This window comes from Lepidochelys kempii, chromosome 27, assembly GCF_965140265.1.
Source record: "Lepidochelys kempii isolate rLepKem1 chromosome 27, rLepKem1.hap2, whole genome shotgun sequence".
NCBI lineage: Eukaryota > Metazoa > Chordata > Testudines > Cheloniidae > Lepidochelys > Lepidochelys kempii.
This window is the reverse complement of record NC_133282.1, coordinates 15,386,646-15,405,249: the sequence shown is the minus strand read 5'-3', so window position 1 is coordinate 15,405,249 and position 18,604 is coordinate 15,386,646. Positions and strand designations below refer to the sequence as shown.

At 48.1% G+C, this 18,604-nt stretch overlaps 1 protein-coding gene and 1 non-coding gene across 2 annotated transcripts in view; one reads left to right on the top strand and one right to left on the bottom strand.

Annotated features, from left to right (window-relative positions):
• LASP1 (LIM and SH3 protein 1) overlaps positions 1-15,281 on the bottom strand; it is a 53,366-nt gene extending 38,085 nt beyond the window's left edge. Inside the window, exons 1-2 of the mRNA XM_073325542.1 lie at positions 15,103-15,281; positions 7,741-7,835 (exon numbers count right to left, since the gene is read on the bottom strand). Of these exons, the coding sequence (XP_073181643.1) occupies positions 7,741-7,835; positions 15,103-15,171 (164 nt within the window). The 5' untranslated portion in view covers positions 15,172-15,281. The remainder of the gene's footprint in view (positions 1-7,740; positions 7,836-15,102) is intronic.
• A 2,409-nt stretch (positions 15,282-17,690) lies between these two features.
• Positions 17,691-17,762, top strand: TRNAC-GCA (transfer RNA cysteine (anticodon GCA)). Its single transcript has one exon. It is a non-coding gene; the product is annotated as a tRNA-Cys (tRNA).
• Positions 17,763-18,604: the final 842 nt, after the last annotated feature.

Here is an 18,604-nt window from a genome sequence, read left to right as displayed (position 1 = left end):
GTTATTCTGTCTCTTTCTATAAAGCCAACCTGAAAAGGCTCCTCCACTGTTCAGATGTCCTCCCAACCACTAATTCAGCCCACAGATCCCTTTAGAAGATCATATGACTGCCACCTCTCCCCTGAAGCTGCTATACCAGAAAACCCCCACCCTGAGCTTTTGCTGGAAGAGAAGGAGGGGAGCTCTTCTGGTTTATATCCTTCCAGTACTCTGCCACCTCATCAACACCCACCACCTCCTCAGAGCCAGGTGTGTCAGGGTCCTTTCCCCACAACAGCAAATGGAAATGCCAGCTCCCATTTGCAAGGAGACAGAGAGCATTTATTCTGAGCCACGTGGCTATGCAAAGCTGTGTACACGACTACAGAGAGCCAGTTACTCTGATCCAGGAACTCGGCAAAAAGGCATCACATAAACACCTGGACTCTGTCCCAGCTGCACAATTCCTCCCTGCCTCCCCACCCCCAGCTTGGAAGGGTAACTTTCATGTAATATGCTGCTACCAGATGGAGTGATTAGGAGTGCCAAGAACAAAGACTGTTGGCTTGTTTTGAAACTCAAAGCGGTTCTGCTTTTGCCTGCCACTTACTAACTTTTTCCAAGAGGGAAGTTGGCCCAAGAGGTAACAGCCAGTTTGCTCTGAACAGAAAGAAATTTACCAAATTAGAGATTTTTCTTGAGAGGGAATCTCAGTCAAGTCTTTGCAGTTATTCCCTGGAATCAAAGAAAGTTTCAGAAATAAGAACACTGGTCAAGTGCTTGATACAGTGTTATGGCAGCCCTGGAATACTGCCCAGGTTGATTCCCCAGCAATCATAAGCAACAGCTGGTTCTATGTACTGTGCAGCAAGGATAGCTTGACTCTGCAGCAAAGTGACAGGGTTTCAATTTCCCACCCTGCCCTGGAAAAGCCAGGAGAGGTACTACATAGGGCAGCCACTTCCTTCTTTGGGGCTCCAACCCTTTGCAAAGAAACACCGAGATCAGGCAAGCACACCAGGAGCGACACACAGCTTTGTTATGTAGCATACCAAGTGCACACATCCTAAGCTCCTTGTGGGTGAGAAACAGCTTGTTTGGTGTGGTATGGGGGGAGGGGAGGCCAGGACCAGAATAAGTAGAACAATCCAGTGCTAGGTTTTCCTTTGAGTGCTCAGCTCAGGAGGGCACTCACTTTGAAAGAGGACTGCAGTGAAGGTGAACAGAAGCAGTATCAGCAACAGAGCCATCTCCCCTGTGCAAGCTCAAACAAAGGATGCTGCCCTTTTAAGAAGGCTGGTCTGCAGAGAGACCTGCTGCATCCTCTTCCCTGGGGGGAAATTGCTATGCAACTAGGCCATTAACTTCCTGCCAGCTATTCCACAGCATCCAAGAAATAAAGGCAGCTAGCTCTGTGGGGTGTATACAAGGCAGAGATGGACAACCCCTCTGATTAGCCACACTCAAGCAGTCGGAGTCTATCCTGGTGGATGCATGTTCGCATTGGGCCTCTGGCCAGGTCTGATGTAAAGGAGATTGCTTAGCCTGTTATACCTGTGTAAGCCCACATTTGCTCCACTAACGTCAACCAAGATCAGGGCCTGGCCTAGCATCTTTCGTAGAGTTAAGACACTCTTCCCTGCCCTCCAAGATGATATCTTGCCTTGGCTGGAATTGTGTTGTCAGAGGAAGGAACTCTGCTCTTTGTCACAGTCCAGGGAAAGACACACCCACCACCAAAGGGAGACACATAATAGATTCTAATATTTACAGAGAATCAGTGTAGGATCACATGCACCCAGTGATGGAGGTCAACATGTGGACTGCCAAAAAAATTACCAACCCCTCCTTACCATGTTGCAGTAAGCAGTGCTGTACAGGAACTCCAGGGAGGAGATGCTGATTCTTCAGTCTACTTTGCAGGGTTAAATATATACAACTGAGGCTTCCAACAAGCTTTAAAGGAGCAGCTCTTTAGAGGTTTGACCAGAGAAGTCAGTTCTACTGCTGTGAGCAGAGGGAATTTAAGAGGCTCAAGGTGGAGAACTGCAGCCAATACATTGACCCCAGCAGAATACCCATCATGGCAGATTTAAGCAGGGCCTTATGCCGCAATGACACCAAGCCTATGTATTGGGAATATGTACATTAAGTATGAGACACCAGAAGTTTGAGGCTTCCGCACACAGCTTTGGGATGTGCTGGGATAAGAGGAGATATGAAGCCAGTGTCACTGCAGATAGTAACCAAGACCTGAATTTAGATGGTAAGGACACCAGGAACCGCAGAGCCTAGCACCTGAGTTCTGCTACCCACCTTATATCATGCAGGCCGAGTAGCTGACTACACTCGGTCCTCCAATAATGCCACTGGCTCCTAATTTATTTCAGGAGTAGGGGGTAACATTTCTAACTTGTTTGAAGCTACCATCCATGGTCTTAGCTTCAATCTTCCTGAAAGACCTGATCTTGTCCTGCTTACCTGCACACACTTAGACCTGTGGCATATATTCAGCCTTGTTGACAAGAGCCTTCTCTGCAGCTCTTGCTAACCAGAAAAGCATTTCTGTATCTTACTTCAAAATTACAGCTGAAACCAGCCACCCCCCAACCTATGCCTCTTCCATTTTTGTTATGGTATTTAAATCTACAGAGCTTTTCGGCACCCAATTTGCATGAGACACTGCAGAGTAACACAGGATAGGCCAAACCTGCTAACAATGAACAGCCTTTGTCAGTTGCTCTAGGACTTTGTAAATCTCTCTCCATTGACTTCTGATACAAAGGCAGTTAAAAAAAAAAAAAAAAAGATACTCAAATGTGCTGGGAAAACAAAACAAGTGGAAGCACAAACCTCCATCACTGTGGGGAGGGGGAGGGGAAAAGTCAGAGGGCAGAGTTAAACAGCCAGGCTTTCTTGGAAGGCTGAGTACAGATTTATTACCGGGCAATGTCAGATAGCAAGGAGGAAGCCCAGCCTTCTTCCTACTGCTTTCTTGAAGACAGAGGCTTAGGGGCTGGCAAGAGGCCAGCACAGAGACAGAGGAGAGCCTATGGTAAGGCATGCTTGGAAAAAGCAGCTTCTCCTTGCCAGTATAAAGGTTGCTTTTCTTCCTTTTGGAAGATCTAGAGCTGCAAAGGGAACAGCTTATCATTAGCTGAGGCTGTTTAGAAAGGGTGGGTCCCATCTGGGCTCTCCCAGTGCCAGAGACAGGGTCATATGGAGGCAGAGCTCACCTTCCCTGGCCACTCCCTCCTCCTCCTCCCCAGAGCACCCTGAGAAAGCCATGTGGCTCCAGCTAAAGGGACATTAAAGGGAGAAAGTGAAAGCAGGAAACAAAACAGCTGAACTAGATTTAAGACTAAGATATGGAGCCCAGATTCTGTGGCGATTGCTGCCCTAGACATGGGCTGCTTCTGTCATCTCTCTGGTAATGTAAGACATAAGTACCAGTGTATCCAGCCACCTCAATCCCTCTGCATTGATCCTCAACACCCTGATGAGGTACAGCAGGGTTATGACCCCATTTTACAGACAGAAGATTGAGGCAGAGATTAAGTGACCTGATCAAGGACACATCTGTGGTGGAGCAGAGAACTGAACCCAGGTCTAACTGGTGGAGATTCCCATTACCCCAGTAAATAAGATTGACATTATGACAGGTGAGGGGCACCAGACTCAGAGTTCAAAGCCAGAGTCTGGAGGAAGGGGATAGATTCTGCAAGTTACCAAGTCACTCACTAGTGCTGTCCCCAGAGGTCATGCTTTCTAGTCACTGGCAACCCAGAACAGCCCTGGGGCAAACCTCAGAGCATTTAAAGCAAATCAGGAGTTCAGGTGTTTACAGGAATCTCTTGTGACAAAGGTTCTTTGAGGGTGAAGTAAAAGGTTTAGGACAGTTAATTGCTTTGTTCAAGCCTCTGCATCTACCCCTGATGGTCTCTGAAGAGGAGGCAGCTTTCTGTACATCTCCTCAGGTCACCAAAGGGTTAAGATAGCAACTCTGCATCAAAGGGAATGCAGTTTCTCAACCCCTTCTGCTGCGAAAGGGTTGCGCACACTCCTTGGAATCTCAGGAATTTCCCACTATTATCCCCACTTCCCTTTCACCAGAGGCAGGGTGAGAGGACTCTGGGCCCTTCCTTCTGCTCAGGACAAGCGAAGCACTCTGGGTGCAGCTCTGGTTCTCACCTTCCATTCCCCGCCTAACCCCTCCCCCCCAAAATCACCACATCAGGGGACAGAATGGCTTCCATGTGTTTAAGACAGAGGCTATCAGCCTTGCAAGATCAGAGTTAACCCTTAACAGCATTTCCCTTTTGAGGTTTGGCTATTTGCTAGAACCATGTTTGTCTCAGAGCCACGCACACAGGGACTCCCAGAAAGCAGACCTTCATCTGAGCTAGCCAGCCACCCCCAGCCGAGCTAGGACTCTTCCAGAACTCTCTTTTTGTAGTGGTGCTGTGGCTAGGGAGTCCATGAAATCAGTGGCAAGATGATCACACACTGGTGGAGACTATTTGGTCTTTGATCCAAAGGAAGGAACTATTCATTGCTTTGAGGTCTCGTAAAAAAAAAAAAAAAAAAAAAAAGGCAGAGAGGATCCTGGCTGTTGTGTGCTGGAAAGTGCCCAACTCTTCACAATGCTGCACTGACACCAAATAAAAAAAAAAAAAAAAAAGTGGGGAGGTCCTACCCAGTTTTCTTTTGTAGTTTCTCTGAAGTGTCCCTGTCCATGAGAGAGGCCTGGCAAAAGACTGGGGGAGGTTGCTTATTGGAGAGACACAGCAAGCACACAACCCTTGAATCCAAGTCAACATCCATTTTGACAACAGTTTAGGCATAAGCCTCAATCATCTTTCTGCCATTTGGAACTGGCTTGTCAAAACATAGCTCATTAGAGCAGCCAGGATCTCATTATATGAGCATCCAGCTTCTCTAGCTGGAGACAAGATGTTTGGGATGAAACTCAGTGCGGAAATCCAGCAGGCAGGTCTACTGCTGAACACACATCCTGTCCTGTACAGGTCACTTTGGATGAGCTATTACCAGCAGGAGAGTGAGTTTGTGTGTGGGGTTTTTGGAGGGGGGGTGGGAGGTGAGAAAACCTGGATTTGTGCTGGAAATGGCCCAACTTGATGATCACTTTAGATAAGTTATTACCAGCAGGAGAGTGGGGTGGGAGGAGGTATTGTTTCATGGTCTCTGTATATAATGTCTTCTGCAGTTTCCACAGTATGCATCCGATGAAGTGAGCTGTAGCTCACGAAAGCTCATGCTCAAATAAACTGGTTAGTCTCTAAGGTGCCACAAGTCCTCCTTTTCTTTTTGTGACAACCTAGAGCCTCCCAGCTGACTAGCAAGGTCTCCAACTCACAGCTGGGTCACTTAGGTGGCCTACATTAAAATCAGCAACAAACTCAAGATAAGAGCCTGCAGGACCCAGATTTGATGGCATTGAACCGCCAACGTCCAGTGCTGGCAATAAATATTCCTTTCTTTGGCCTGCAGTAACTGAACACATTGGTGCTACAGAAGTTTCCTGTTCTGCCTACATGTTAGAGCCAGAAGTGGAAGGTGCCAGGACATGACCTGTGCATAGCCAGAGAGTTAAGTAGCAAGTGACTCATTTCCTCACCTCACTGTAGCACTGCGTCTCAGAGAATCAGAACCTATAGAGGTCATGCCCAACCTGCCTGGGAGCCAGGAACTGCAGTGGTCCACTCCTAGTTCTAACACCAACTCCTGCGGCCTTGAGCAAGTCACAACCTCTGGCTGTTGCCAACACTTTTGGCAAAGTTTTTCCTCACTACCACAGTCCACAGGGTAGTCGGTAGTGAGTGGAGCACTATGTTAAAGGAGCAGCAGGAAGTTTTTGCCAGCACACCTGGTATAGTAAGGCCTGCACCTCAGTTCTACCCTAACCCTATTTGATAGCTCTGGTGGGGTATACCCACTTTATAAGAATGCTGTCAGGATTAAAGTACTTGGTAAATGGAACGAGCTATACAAATTCTAAGCAGTATTAGCTTAACAGCTCTTTACTTGGTATTTGTAAAGTGGCAACAAAAAAATCCCCTAGTACAAGCTGCTTTATAGTCATTAGAGAGACATGTCAAATTAACAGTCAAATTCCTACCTGTGAATTCCATGGGAGTAAGATTGGGGCCAACAATGCCGGAGCCAGCTGTATATTGCTAACACTAGAACCTCAGAAGTTAACAGATTTAGCTTTTGCACATTAAACCAGAAAGATCAGTCTTGTGTGCATCAGTTTCACTGTCCGCTGCAGAGATTTAAAAGTCCAAGACAAAGGGAGATTGAGGATTATGAACAGGAAGAGTGGTTGCAGTAGGTCACGAAAGCTCATGCTCAGATAAATCAGTTCGTCTCTAAGGTGCCACGAGTCCTCCTTTTCTTTTAGTAGAACTTCAAATCTTTTGGATCTAAACAAAGTGAACCCTTTTGTGAAACCCTATTTAATCACTTGTCAGATACAGTGAAGATTAAGCACCGAAAGTGTTAACACTTGCTAGTGTCCCATTATGAAGCATCCTGTACTCAAGTCCTCTAAGGAGGAGACAATGCTCCCCAGCTACTGAATTAAGTGGCATGACGACAGGAAGAGGAATGGAAAGTCCCTTTTGACAGCAGAAGGACTGAGAGTAGGCAGCGATGACCAATCAGAAAGCTAACTGGGTGCAAATCCAGAAGTAATGCTAAACTGAATGGCCTCAGATTGAGGGGATGGAGCTTGTGTATTTGAAGAAAGCCCTGGTGGTAGAAACTTATTTTAAGCATCTTTCCTGAGAAAGCACACATCATCAGAACTGTGCTCTGCTTTCAAGTACCTCTCTGCTCTCACTCCTTTATATCCCCACTGCCCCTTTCAACTCTCCAGGTGCTTTCAGTCCCTGTTACCACAGTATCTGAGCACCTCGCGCTCTGGTGTACTTATCACAACATCCTTGTTAAGTAGGAAAGTGCTCTTTTCCTCCTCATTTTACAGATGGGCAAATTAAGTGACTTGCCAAAGATCACAGGAAGCCTATGGCAGTGCAGGGAATTGAAACTGGATCTCTCAAGACCTAGATCTCTCAAGACTAGCACCCAACCACTGGACCATCCTTATTCTTTGCATATAAAGGATATATTTCCCTCCCTCCCTCTGCCCCTCCCCCTGTGCTCAGCATGATCCAGACTCCTTCCCTGAAGGCATTTTGCAGAGCCTTCTTAAGGTAAATGCCACATAAATCACCACAACGCATCCTTGTGATACATGGGAGAGAGGGTTCAAACACATTCCCCCAAGTGACAGCTACCCTGTTCAGAGGTCATGACTCGGTATTAAGTCAGAGGGGATGCTTGCTTTCGTGTCTGGAGTGCCCCACTATGGCACAAACAATCTAACTGGTCTTGAGTTGTGTGCCTTTGACAATGTCAGTTTATAACTTTGAGATGGGACTGGTCTCTAACCCTCATCCCTCTCAACTAAGAGCTGGGGCATCAAGAATGCCTTTTGGAGCAAGCGTTCTGTGGGAGCAACCGGAAGCAAATTCCAGCATCAAGAGACCTTAGCTAAGAATATCCCCTGCATCTGTCGGCATCAGCTTGAACTTCCTGGCAACTGGGAAGCGTCTAAGCTAAGTTCAAGGTAGCCAGAAACCAAGACCTACAAAATTTTGCAGAGCCAGCACAACCCCTGAATGACACTTCCAGCATGGCACTAAGGTGTTATTAGAATGAGGAGCAGAGACTTACGCATTGCAATACGGCTTCTTCTCATAGCCCTTGTAGTTTTTCATGTTTAGGGTCATCTTGCAGGTCTCGCAGTGGAAACATGCTTTATGCCAGAACTGCAAACAAACAAGAGAACAGTTAACAGGAGATGCTTGCAATTCTAACAGCACAGGATTCCTCTCCTCAGAAAGGATGTTCCTCAGAGCAACAGGTCCAAGCCTCTTTTCTGGACCTCAGTGGCTCCTTCCGCTGACACCGGATCCTTCGGAGAGACTTTTCGAGGAAGAGATTAGACAAAGGGTTCCTACCAGCCTAGGGCCCTGGGTTCACATCAGGGAGACTGGGCCTCTATTGCATACTAACAGTAAGGGGAAGAGAGCTATGGGTTTTAGTATTCTGGTAGCATTGCATGAAACTGTTGCCAACCATGAAGACTTTACAATACAATACAACTACACAAGACAAAGCAGGAGGTTACAATTTACAGGCAGTGTGAACAATGGTTTCAAAGCTCCATGTTAGCGCCATCTTTCATTTTGTGCCAAGGGGGGGGCTGTTATTGGGAGGGAGTTTGCTAATCAGAGAGACAGAAGGGACAAGGCACATTAATGGGAGGGGAGAAAGGCCATGAGAAAAGAAAGCAAGCAGGGGAAGGGGAGCATGAAAGGAGCAAGGCTGAAGTGAAGCAAGTGAGGGACAGAGAGTGAACAGATTGTCTAGAAGATAAACAGCCTAAAGGTCCCTGCTTCTGGTGCTTGCCTCTGTTCTCACTGGCTAGAGGTATGGATGGCCCCCTTGCTGCAAATTTCTTCCCTGAGCTCACATAGTTGGGCAGAGGCAAAGCCACTCGAATCCTGGTAGGGGAACCCTTACCCCCTTTGGGGATACCTGGGATCAGCTCTCCTCCTCACCCCCCGCCCATGGCACAGCTACACCTGCTGCAGTTGCTTTTCTCTGCTCCTACCAGCGGAGTCTGAGTGGCCCCCCAAGAAAAACTGGTTATACTTTCATGCCATTAGGAAGCTCTGAACTGGGAAGAGACAGATAATAGCTGAAGGGAACTTCAGCCTGACAAGGCAGCATTTAACTAGGTTGAAATCCAGCAGTGAGGCATCTTTGTATTTCCCCACGTCTTGTGGGTGCCCCACAAGGATGTCCCATTCCCCCACCCCAGCTGGAGGCTGGTACTCTAAACATACTCCGAGCAGAATGCCAGTCCCAGCTGCAGTTGCTCCCTTACAGACACCAAATGCACATACTTGCACTTCAATTGAGGCCAGAAGAGACATTCCTTGAAATCCAGTCCATGACCCACTTTTCTAATATGCCAAAATTACAGGTTATGACATTCAGTGAACACACATCTACCCTGCCTTAGCATCTCGGAGATGCTTCTTAGATGGAAATATTCGCACTCAGCATCTGACTGACAGGACAAGCCTCCTGCTAAGTCCTGACAAAGTTCTAACAGTACAGAAACACAATCCAGACCTTCCCTGGGGTAACCTTGAAACCAGCACCTAGACTTCCATCTCCCAGCCAGACTCCCAGAAACATCTACAGCTACTAAGTGTACAAGTTACCCAAGCACGAAGGGGTGCTGCAGAGGAAACCCTCCAGGCCCAAATTCTCTGCTCATGCAGAGCCCAGAGTTTCTCAGTTAATGGCATGGCTGAGCAGAGCCCACCCATCCAGCATCAAATCACCCTCCTTCCCCACACCCAGAGAAATTCAGGTCATCATGAGGGCTTAAGGCTAGAGACTTACCAACCTAGGGGGATAACATGGTTTAAGAGAGATTCCCCAATAAGCCATGGAAGTCCCCCCTTGAGGCTGCATTTCTACCCCTGTCATGCTAGGGAGTCACTGCTAGCTGCATAGCTAAGCTCCCAACCCTGGCTAAAAATCCCCAAGCTCAGGGTGGACAGCTGCTGAATTTGCTGCTCTGTTGGGGTGCCAGGAGTAAGCTTCAGAACTCTCCCTACACCCCCCCCCACACACACACCCCCCCGTTCAGCACAACTTGTGAAACATTTTGGAGATAAACATGTGTAGACAAAGGCCAAGACAGAGCCTGTGCTACCTGCCTGTGAATACCACACCCTTGTGTATAAACACAGCCGCAGCCCAGCAAAGAAGAGGGCATGACTCAGCGGGAGCAGAGGGTGGCTCTCCCATTTCAGTTGCTCAGGGGAAACAGATCTGTCCTTTCCTTGTGTGTCCCCACATGATAATTCTTCCAAATATGGAGGGGTCTGTTCACTATCCAGTGAAAGGGGACTTCCTTTAGAGACCAGTCAGATTTTTTCAGGCAACTTTGGCTCCATGCCCTTGGCCATGGTATGACCCCACTTCATCTAGCCTTGTTCTTCCCACACATTCACCATGTTTTCTCATCTTTAACCCACCCAGAACTTCAGCCTTGTGGACGAAGAGGAAGGCCATGGATGGTCCAGTGGTCAGGGTGCTACACTTGCGCAACTGGGTTTAGTTCCCTGCCATCAGGCTTCCTGTGTGACCTTGGACAAGTCACTTAAGGTATTTAGCCTTAGGCACCTAGGTACTTTTGAAGATCCCCCTCTGCATACCTTTAAGGTGTGTCTAGGCTTATCTTCAAAGGAGTCTTCAGAGCCAAGCTGGCAGATAATATCCCTGAAACTGACCTCCGCTCAGAGGAATGCCCAGCCTTCAGCAGCCAGAGGGGATTGAGAGCTCCTTCCTAGCTGGCATGGCTTGGTGCTGTCCCCCAGCCAGCAGTCCACTGCAGACATCAGCTGTATCCAAGCATATGCAGAGGAGCTCAACTTGGGCAGTATTCTCCCAGCCAGATGCTCCTCCTCACTTCAAAACAGATGGAAGCACAGTGTTGTTTACTGGGGCACTGCTGCAATAATCCACTGCAGAGGAGAGACTCTAACAATCCAAAGAGTTTACACTAGCACTGGAAGAGGGTGAGGAGAGCAACCCCACACTGGTCACCTATGCCAGGCATACATTATCTATCACCATCTAGCCAAACAGGCTGTGGGATTCCCACAAAGCAGCCACATTCCTGTGCAATACTCTAACTCCCCCGCTCCTTACCCCTAGGAGCAGATTCTAGCTACTGCTGCATTGTACAACCCACTCCACAGCCCGCCTGATGTTTGGTAAGAGGTATAGCCTGCCACAACAGGTCCCAAGCAGGCTGTGCCTGCATCCCAAAAAGAAGAGGGCTACTGCAATTTAATACTTCTCAAACGGTTAGTAAGTTGTGCTTGTTGCCCAGGCCACACTTGTACCTCTGAAGTATCTACTCCTCGAGTCAATCACAGTTAGTGGCAAAAGATATTCTCAGCTGGGCTGAGGGGAGCTTAGCACCACAGGTATCATCACTGGCCCTTATGTGTTAACATACCTCCACGAAACTATTTCAGAAACACATCCTACTTCAGCCTGTTTGAAATATTCTGAACTCAGAACGGACAGGTATTTGGTCTGTTTTTAAAACCCATTAGAAAAAAAAAAATCTTGATAAGTCAGAACCATGAAGTCACCTGACACCAGCTTTTTGGTGGGTTTATTAACTTCGTGATTACAGCCACAACCGCTAGACCAGGCACCCCTTGCTCCAGTTATGAGAGACACAGGACATAGATCATTTCCACAACGGATGTCACAGCCTCCTCACATGACATTTTATCTGGAGAGCTGATAGGAGTCCATGAAGAAGGGGGCGGGGAAAATATGCCACAAATGCCACATACAATATGCACTCCCTAAAGCCCCAACAGACTGTCACCTAGAGACTTTTGAATCATACTGTTACCTTATCAATATCAGTAAAGCCCTGATCTGAACAGAGTAGTTCCCCTCCCCACCTGCTGAGCCCTTAGTGCTTAGATTCTCACTTCTGTTAATTTTTGCAATGCAAATTTAGAGACACAAACTGCTTTTTCCTCATTTCCTTGGAGCTGCCAGGTATAGCTCAGAATTGGAGTGCTTAGTACAGCTGAGATGCTGAGTCCATTCTACTAAAGCACCTGCATTTTGAGCATAAGAACATCCATACTGTCAGACCAAAGGTCCATCAGGCCCAGTATCCTGTCCTCTGACAGTGGCCAATGGCAGGTGCCCCAAAGGGAATGAACAGACAGGTTATCAAGTGACCAATGCCTTGTCACTCAATCCCAGCTTCTGGCAAACAGAGGCTAGGGACGCCATTCCTGCCCATCATAGCTAATAGATTCATGGAAGATGGGTCCATCAATGGCTATCTAGCTCCCTTTTGAACCCTGTTATAGTAGGTTTCAGAGTAACAGCCGTGTTAGTCTGTATTCGCAAAAAGAAAAGGAGTATGTGTGGCATCTTAGAGAATAACTAATTTATTTGAGCATAAGCTTTCATGAGCTACAGCTCATCCGATGAAGTGAACTGTAGCTCACGAAAGCTTATGCTTAAATAAATTGGTTAGTCTCTAAGGTGCCACAAATACTCCTTTCCTGTTATAGTATTGGCCTTCACAACACCCTCTGACAAGGAGTTCTAGAGGTTGACAGTGCGTTGCATGAAAAAAATACTGTATGTGTGTTTTAAACCTGCTACCTATTAATTTCATTTGGTGGCCCCTTGTTCTTGTATTATGGGAGGGAGTAAATAACACTTCCCTATTTACTTTCTCTATACTAATGATTTTATAGGCCTCTATCGTATCCCCCCTTAGTCGCCTCTTTTCCAAGATGAAAAGTCCCAGTCTTATTAATATCTCCTCATACGAAGCCATTCCATACCCCTAATCATTTTTGTTGCCCTTTTCTGAACTTTTTCCCAGTATGAAAAGGAGTACTAGTGGCACCTTAGAGGCTCACCAATTTATTTGAGCATGAGCTTTCGTGAGCTACAGCTCACTTCATCAGATGCATAAATTGGTTAGTCTCTAAGGTGCCACTAGTACTCCTTTTCTTTTTGTGAATACAGACTAACACGGCTGCTACTCTGAAACTTCCCCCCCCCCCATGTATCTTTTTTGAGATAGGGCAACCAACATCTGCACGCAGTATTCAAGGTGTGGGCGCACCACGGATTTATACAGAGGCAATGATATTTTCTGTCTTATTATCTATCCCTTTCTTGATGATTCCCAACACTGTTTGCTTTTTTTTTTTTTTGACTGCCCCTGCACGAGTGGATGATTTCTGAGAACGATCCACAATGACTCCAAGATCTTTCTTGAGTGGTAACAGCTAATTTAGACCCCATCATTGTATATGTATAGTTAGGATTATGTTTTCCAATGTGCATTACTTTGGATTTATCAACATGAAATTTCATCTGCCATTTTGTGGCCCAGTCACCCAGTTTTGTGAGATGAGGATGCAGGAGAATAGGCTTGAGGTGCACTGGCATAGCTCTTGGTGAAACCTAACGGAACCTGCCTACATGCCTCTTCTCCCCAGAAGCCTCTCACCATTCACCTTTGTTCAGTTCCAGTAACAGCACTATTGAAGCAAGCACCTGGCTGTGCTCGACAGCCTTTCTGCCACAGTCATTCAGACCTGCTCTGAGCAGAGTTAAACTAGGTGGACATTCAGACACAGGATTTCCAAAAAAGGTGAGTGGTTGAGGTTTGTAGCAGATTACAGCTTACATCAGGCTAGCATTAAAGGATCACCATAGATACGGCTCGAACACCCTGCATCAAGGTCAGCATTAGTTGGGCTGGCGTGGGAATTTGCAATTGCCAGCTCAGAGGAAATTGTTGTCAACTGAGCCAAAACAGCACCCACGGATGCAGGATGCACAGTAGAAGTAGGAATGAAAAATCCTTCTAGCTACAATTCAAACAGGCACCGTTGCTATGCTTGCCGTGGAGATTTAACTCCAATAGGGACTCTAGAAAACACAGCCACTACACAATGAAGACCAAACACAATAGGGTTTGGGACACAGGAGTTTAGTTCAGCTTTAAAAGAATGATTCATGAAATAGGAAGAAAGTAACATCATGTGTTAAAAATGTGACCAACAGGGTTCATTGTGACTCAGGAATGCCATAACTAAAACATCTGCATTCTCCAAGTTGCTCCTTTAGTCCCTAAACTGGTCATCCCAGGACCCTACAGGGGTGGGGGAGTGGAAAAGAGGGTGGAGAAATGCACAGCATAGTTCATCCACAAAAAAGGGACCCATTAGAGTGGATGGAAGACTTTTCTGTGACAAGCAGATTTCAATAACCAGAAGACCTCTTGAGTTCTCTATGGAGAATCAACAGTATTAGAGCCTCACTGAACTCTCCAGCCCTGAGATAAAACACACAGGACCCAGTCACCCCTAGTATCAGTTGTGATTTTTTTTTTTTAAAATAAAGGAAGAACTTGCCCTTTTAAAAAAGCCTATGAAACGGACATTAAAAGACAAGGGATTCAGACACTATTGGTGATGAGAGCCATGCAAGAATCTACAAAGACTATATTTAAATCTGGAGCAGTACAGAAATATGAATTGGAACTGAAAAGTGAAAAACCCATCTAACGTAAAACAGATGAGGGGCTCTCAACTTCAAGGGGAAGCATTAACTGTTTCTTTCCATTTTATCTGTTTGGACACCCAGCTGCACTCCTAACACAGGAAGGAGAAGAGAAAACCAGAACAGTGGCTACAGTTTCCTTTGCTAATTGCCTTGATGTTCAGAAAGGACTTTCTTAAATTATGAAACGCACAATCTGGACATTACATTCGGCTGGCAACTAACGAACAAAGTTGCTCTAATTCAGAGTGTCATTTCCAGACTAACTCTTCTGACCTTCAAACATTCTTGCAAGAGTTTGCCTGGAAAGAAGTCAGATTCAGTAAATCCCTGTGCCAGATTCAGCCATTCTGGAGTTTGGTTTTTTTGGGAAGAGGTTTTTTTTTGTATCCAGCTATGAACTTGTTCTTCCAAGAAGGGCAGAGATCTGGGCTGGAGTCAGACTTGGGGTTTTTTTTTTCCTGTTTGCTTTCCAGAGACACCCCACAGGCTCGGCAGAAAGTTGAGCACGATCTCCCATGCCCTAAAGCGAAAGGGGAAGAGGTTTGTGTCCCGGGGCCAGGGCGGGTCTTAGCGCATTAGCAGCCGGGAGGGGATGGAGAAGAAGAGGGGAGGCCTGCAACTCTGACACACCCTACTACAGGGCAACAGCTTCTGCCCCCCAAATCCCCCAGATTCCCCCAAACCCCCCTTCCACTCCCCCCCAGCCCGACCGCCGTTCCACCCCCCCATCCCTTGCATTCACCCCACACCCCCCCAAAAAAAAACCTAGACCCCCAGGACGCCCCAAAGACCGAGCACCCCCACAAAGCCCCCCCTCCCCAAAGGGCAGGGCCCCCCAGCGGCCCCCCGAGGGGAAGGTGGGCCCCGGCTCCTCACCTTGTCCAGGCAGTTCACCTTCTCGGTGGGGTAGACGATCTTGCCGCAGCGGGCGCAGTTGGGGTTCATGGCCGGGCTCCGTCCGTCGCTCGCTCCCCGGGCGGCTGCAGCGGGCTCTGGCCTCCGCCTCCGCCGCGGCGCCCCTAATAAACACGGGGAGGGGCCGCGGGGGCGCGCGCGGGGAGGGGCCGGGCCGGGAGCGCGCGGGGGGGGGACTGGGCGGCCGCGGGGGCGCGCTGCGGGGGGCGGGGGCGCTGGAGGCCCACGCGACTCCTCCCCCCCCCACACACCCCTACACAGACACACTCATACACACTGATACACACACACCTCCACACAGACACACTCATACACACCCCACCACACAGACACACTCAGACCCCCTCACACACACCTCCACCCAGACACACTCATACACCCCCCACACACCTCCCCACACACACTCAGACACCCCCACACACACCTCCACACAGACACACTCATACACCCCCCACACACACACCCCCACACACACTCAGACACCCCCACACACACCTCCACACAGACACACTCATACACCCCCCACACACACTCAGACACCCCCACACACACCTCCACACAGACACACTCAGACACCCCACACACACCTCCACACAGACTCATACACCCCCCCACACACACCTCCACACAGACACACTCAGACACCCCACACACACCTCCACACACACACTCAGACACCCCCCCACACACCTCCACACAGACACACTCATACACCCCCCACACACACACCCCCACACACACTCAGACACCCCCACACACACCTCCACACAGACACACTCATACACCCCCCACACACACTCAGACACCCCCACACACACCTCCACACAGACACACTCAGACACCCCACACACACCTCCACACAGACTCATACACCCCCCCACACACACCTCCACACAGACACACTCATACACACCCCACCACACAGACACACTCAGACCCCCTCACACACACCTCCACCCAGACACACTCATACACCCCCCCACACACCCCCACACACACTCAGACACCCCCACACACACCTCCACCCAGACACACTCAGACACCCCCCACCACACACCTCCACACAGACACACTCAGACACCCCACACACACCTCCACACAGACACACTCAGACCCCCCACACACACACACCCACACTCATACACCCCCCCACACACACCTCCACACAGACACACTCAGACACCCCACACACACCTCCACACAGACACACTCAGACCCCCCCACACACACCCCCACACACTCATACACACCCCACCACACACCCCCACACAGACACACTCATACACACCCCACCACACACCTCCAGACAGACACACTCAGACCCCCCCACACACACCTCCACCCAGACACACTCATACACACCCCACCACACACCTCCACCCAGACACACTCAGACTCCCACACAAACACCTCCACCCAGACACACTCAAACACTCCACACACACACACACCCACACACAACTCCACACAGACACACTCAGACCCCCACACACACCCCACTACACAGACACACTCATACACACTGATACACACACACCTCCACACAGACACACTCATACACACCTCCACCACACACCTCTACAGAGACACACTCATACACACCTCACCACACACCTCCACACAGACACACTCAGACCCCCCCACACCCCACCACACAGACACACTCATACACACCCCCACCACACACCTCTACAGAGACACACTCATACACACCTCACCACATACCTCCACACAGACACACTCAGACCGCCCACACACACCCCACCACACAGACACACTCATACCACACCACACACCTCCACACAGACACACTCAGACACACCCCACCACACAGACACACTCAAATACAGCCCCCCACCACACACCTCCACACAGACACACTCAGACACACCCGGCATGCACACACACCACACATCTCCACACACACACAGATACATCTCCACACACAGTCACACTCACAACACCTCATTCCCCATCCAAACACACCCACCACACATGTACACATACAGCCAGACACAAAACCTCACACACTGGACACCTCTCCGCCCAGTCCCACTCACACAGCCATCTCCACGTAGTCACACACACCCCCTCTTCAGAATCACCCAACACAATATCTCCACATACAGTCGCACTCAGACAGACCCCACACCACAACTCACCCACCTTCCACACACCCCCTGAATACATCCCCACATATAGTCACACACACACCACGCAACCAGCCCCCATCTCCATCTCCACTCACACCCAAAACCTCACTCATCATTCTCACACACACCCCTCCCTTCTCATGGTGAAAGACACACACTTAATATTCACATACAACTCTCTTCTGACAGTGCATGGCTAAGCCTCAATACACAAAAAGAAAAGGAGGACTTGTGGCAGACCAACCGATTTATTTGAGCATACGCTTTCGTGAGCTACAGCTCCCTTCACGGGATGCATCAATACACACAAACACACCCTTTCTCCAGTTCCCAAAGATTGTTGACGCCAATCCGGTCGCTCTCAAAAAACCTTTTAGACAAGCCTAGCTCGACAGCGGGGGTATAGCTCAGTGGTAGAGCATTTGACTGCAGATCAAGAGGTCCCTGGTTCAAATCCGGGTGCCCCCTTCAAAGGTTTTTTGTGAAGTCTTATTTTTAATCCTATTTAGACCAAAGCATAATTTTTGCACGTACTGGGCAAAAGAAAAAAAACCGGAACCTACAGTTTCCCCTGCAAAAATTATTTAACGTCAATGAGTCAGTTACTGAATGCATCCGATGAAGTGAGCTGTAGCTCACGAAAGCTCATGCTCAGATAAATATGTTAGTCTCTAAGGTGCCACACGTCCTCCTGTTCTTTTTGCAAATACAGACTAACACGGCTGCTACTCTGAAAGCTGCAGAGAAGCCTTTTCAGCTTTCCTTTTTGCCCAGTAGAGGGGTATGGCTCTGTATTTGCCTAGTATTTTAAAGGACTGTAGTTAAAATTCTGTGTGTTTCTATTATTATAAAAAGTAAGCTGTCTAGTGCCACAAATTTCCACAGCACTTTACAAGCACAGAGTAATGAAATTTATATTTATATAATTTGTGTGTCAGTCAGGAGGACCATAGCTTGCATTCTCAAGGCAACTGGCTAAATTATCCAATAATAATTTCTTTCTATAAGCTTGCTTAGCCATAGCTCTGGAGGTTTCTGCTTCAGATTGACATGCTATTTGCAGTAAAACCGCCTTTGCATTCCAGAATTGAGCTGTTTGGAAGTGTGAAATATAGATGCAAAAATTAGCATTTCATTCATGACTAGGAAATGATCCAACTGGGACCCACCAAAATTGGAACCATTTCTCTGAACCACATTACATTTTGGGAATTAGGATCATATGAGACCCAGAACCCCTGGTTTTGTGATTGCCAACCAAAGCCCCCATTAGTCAACGTTGAACAAAACCTCAATCAGTTTAAAATACA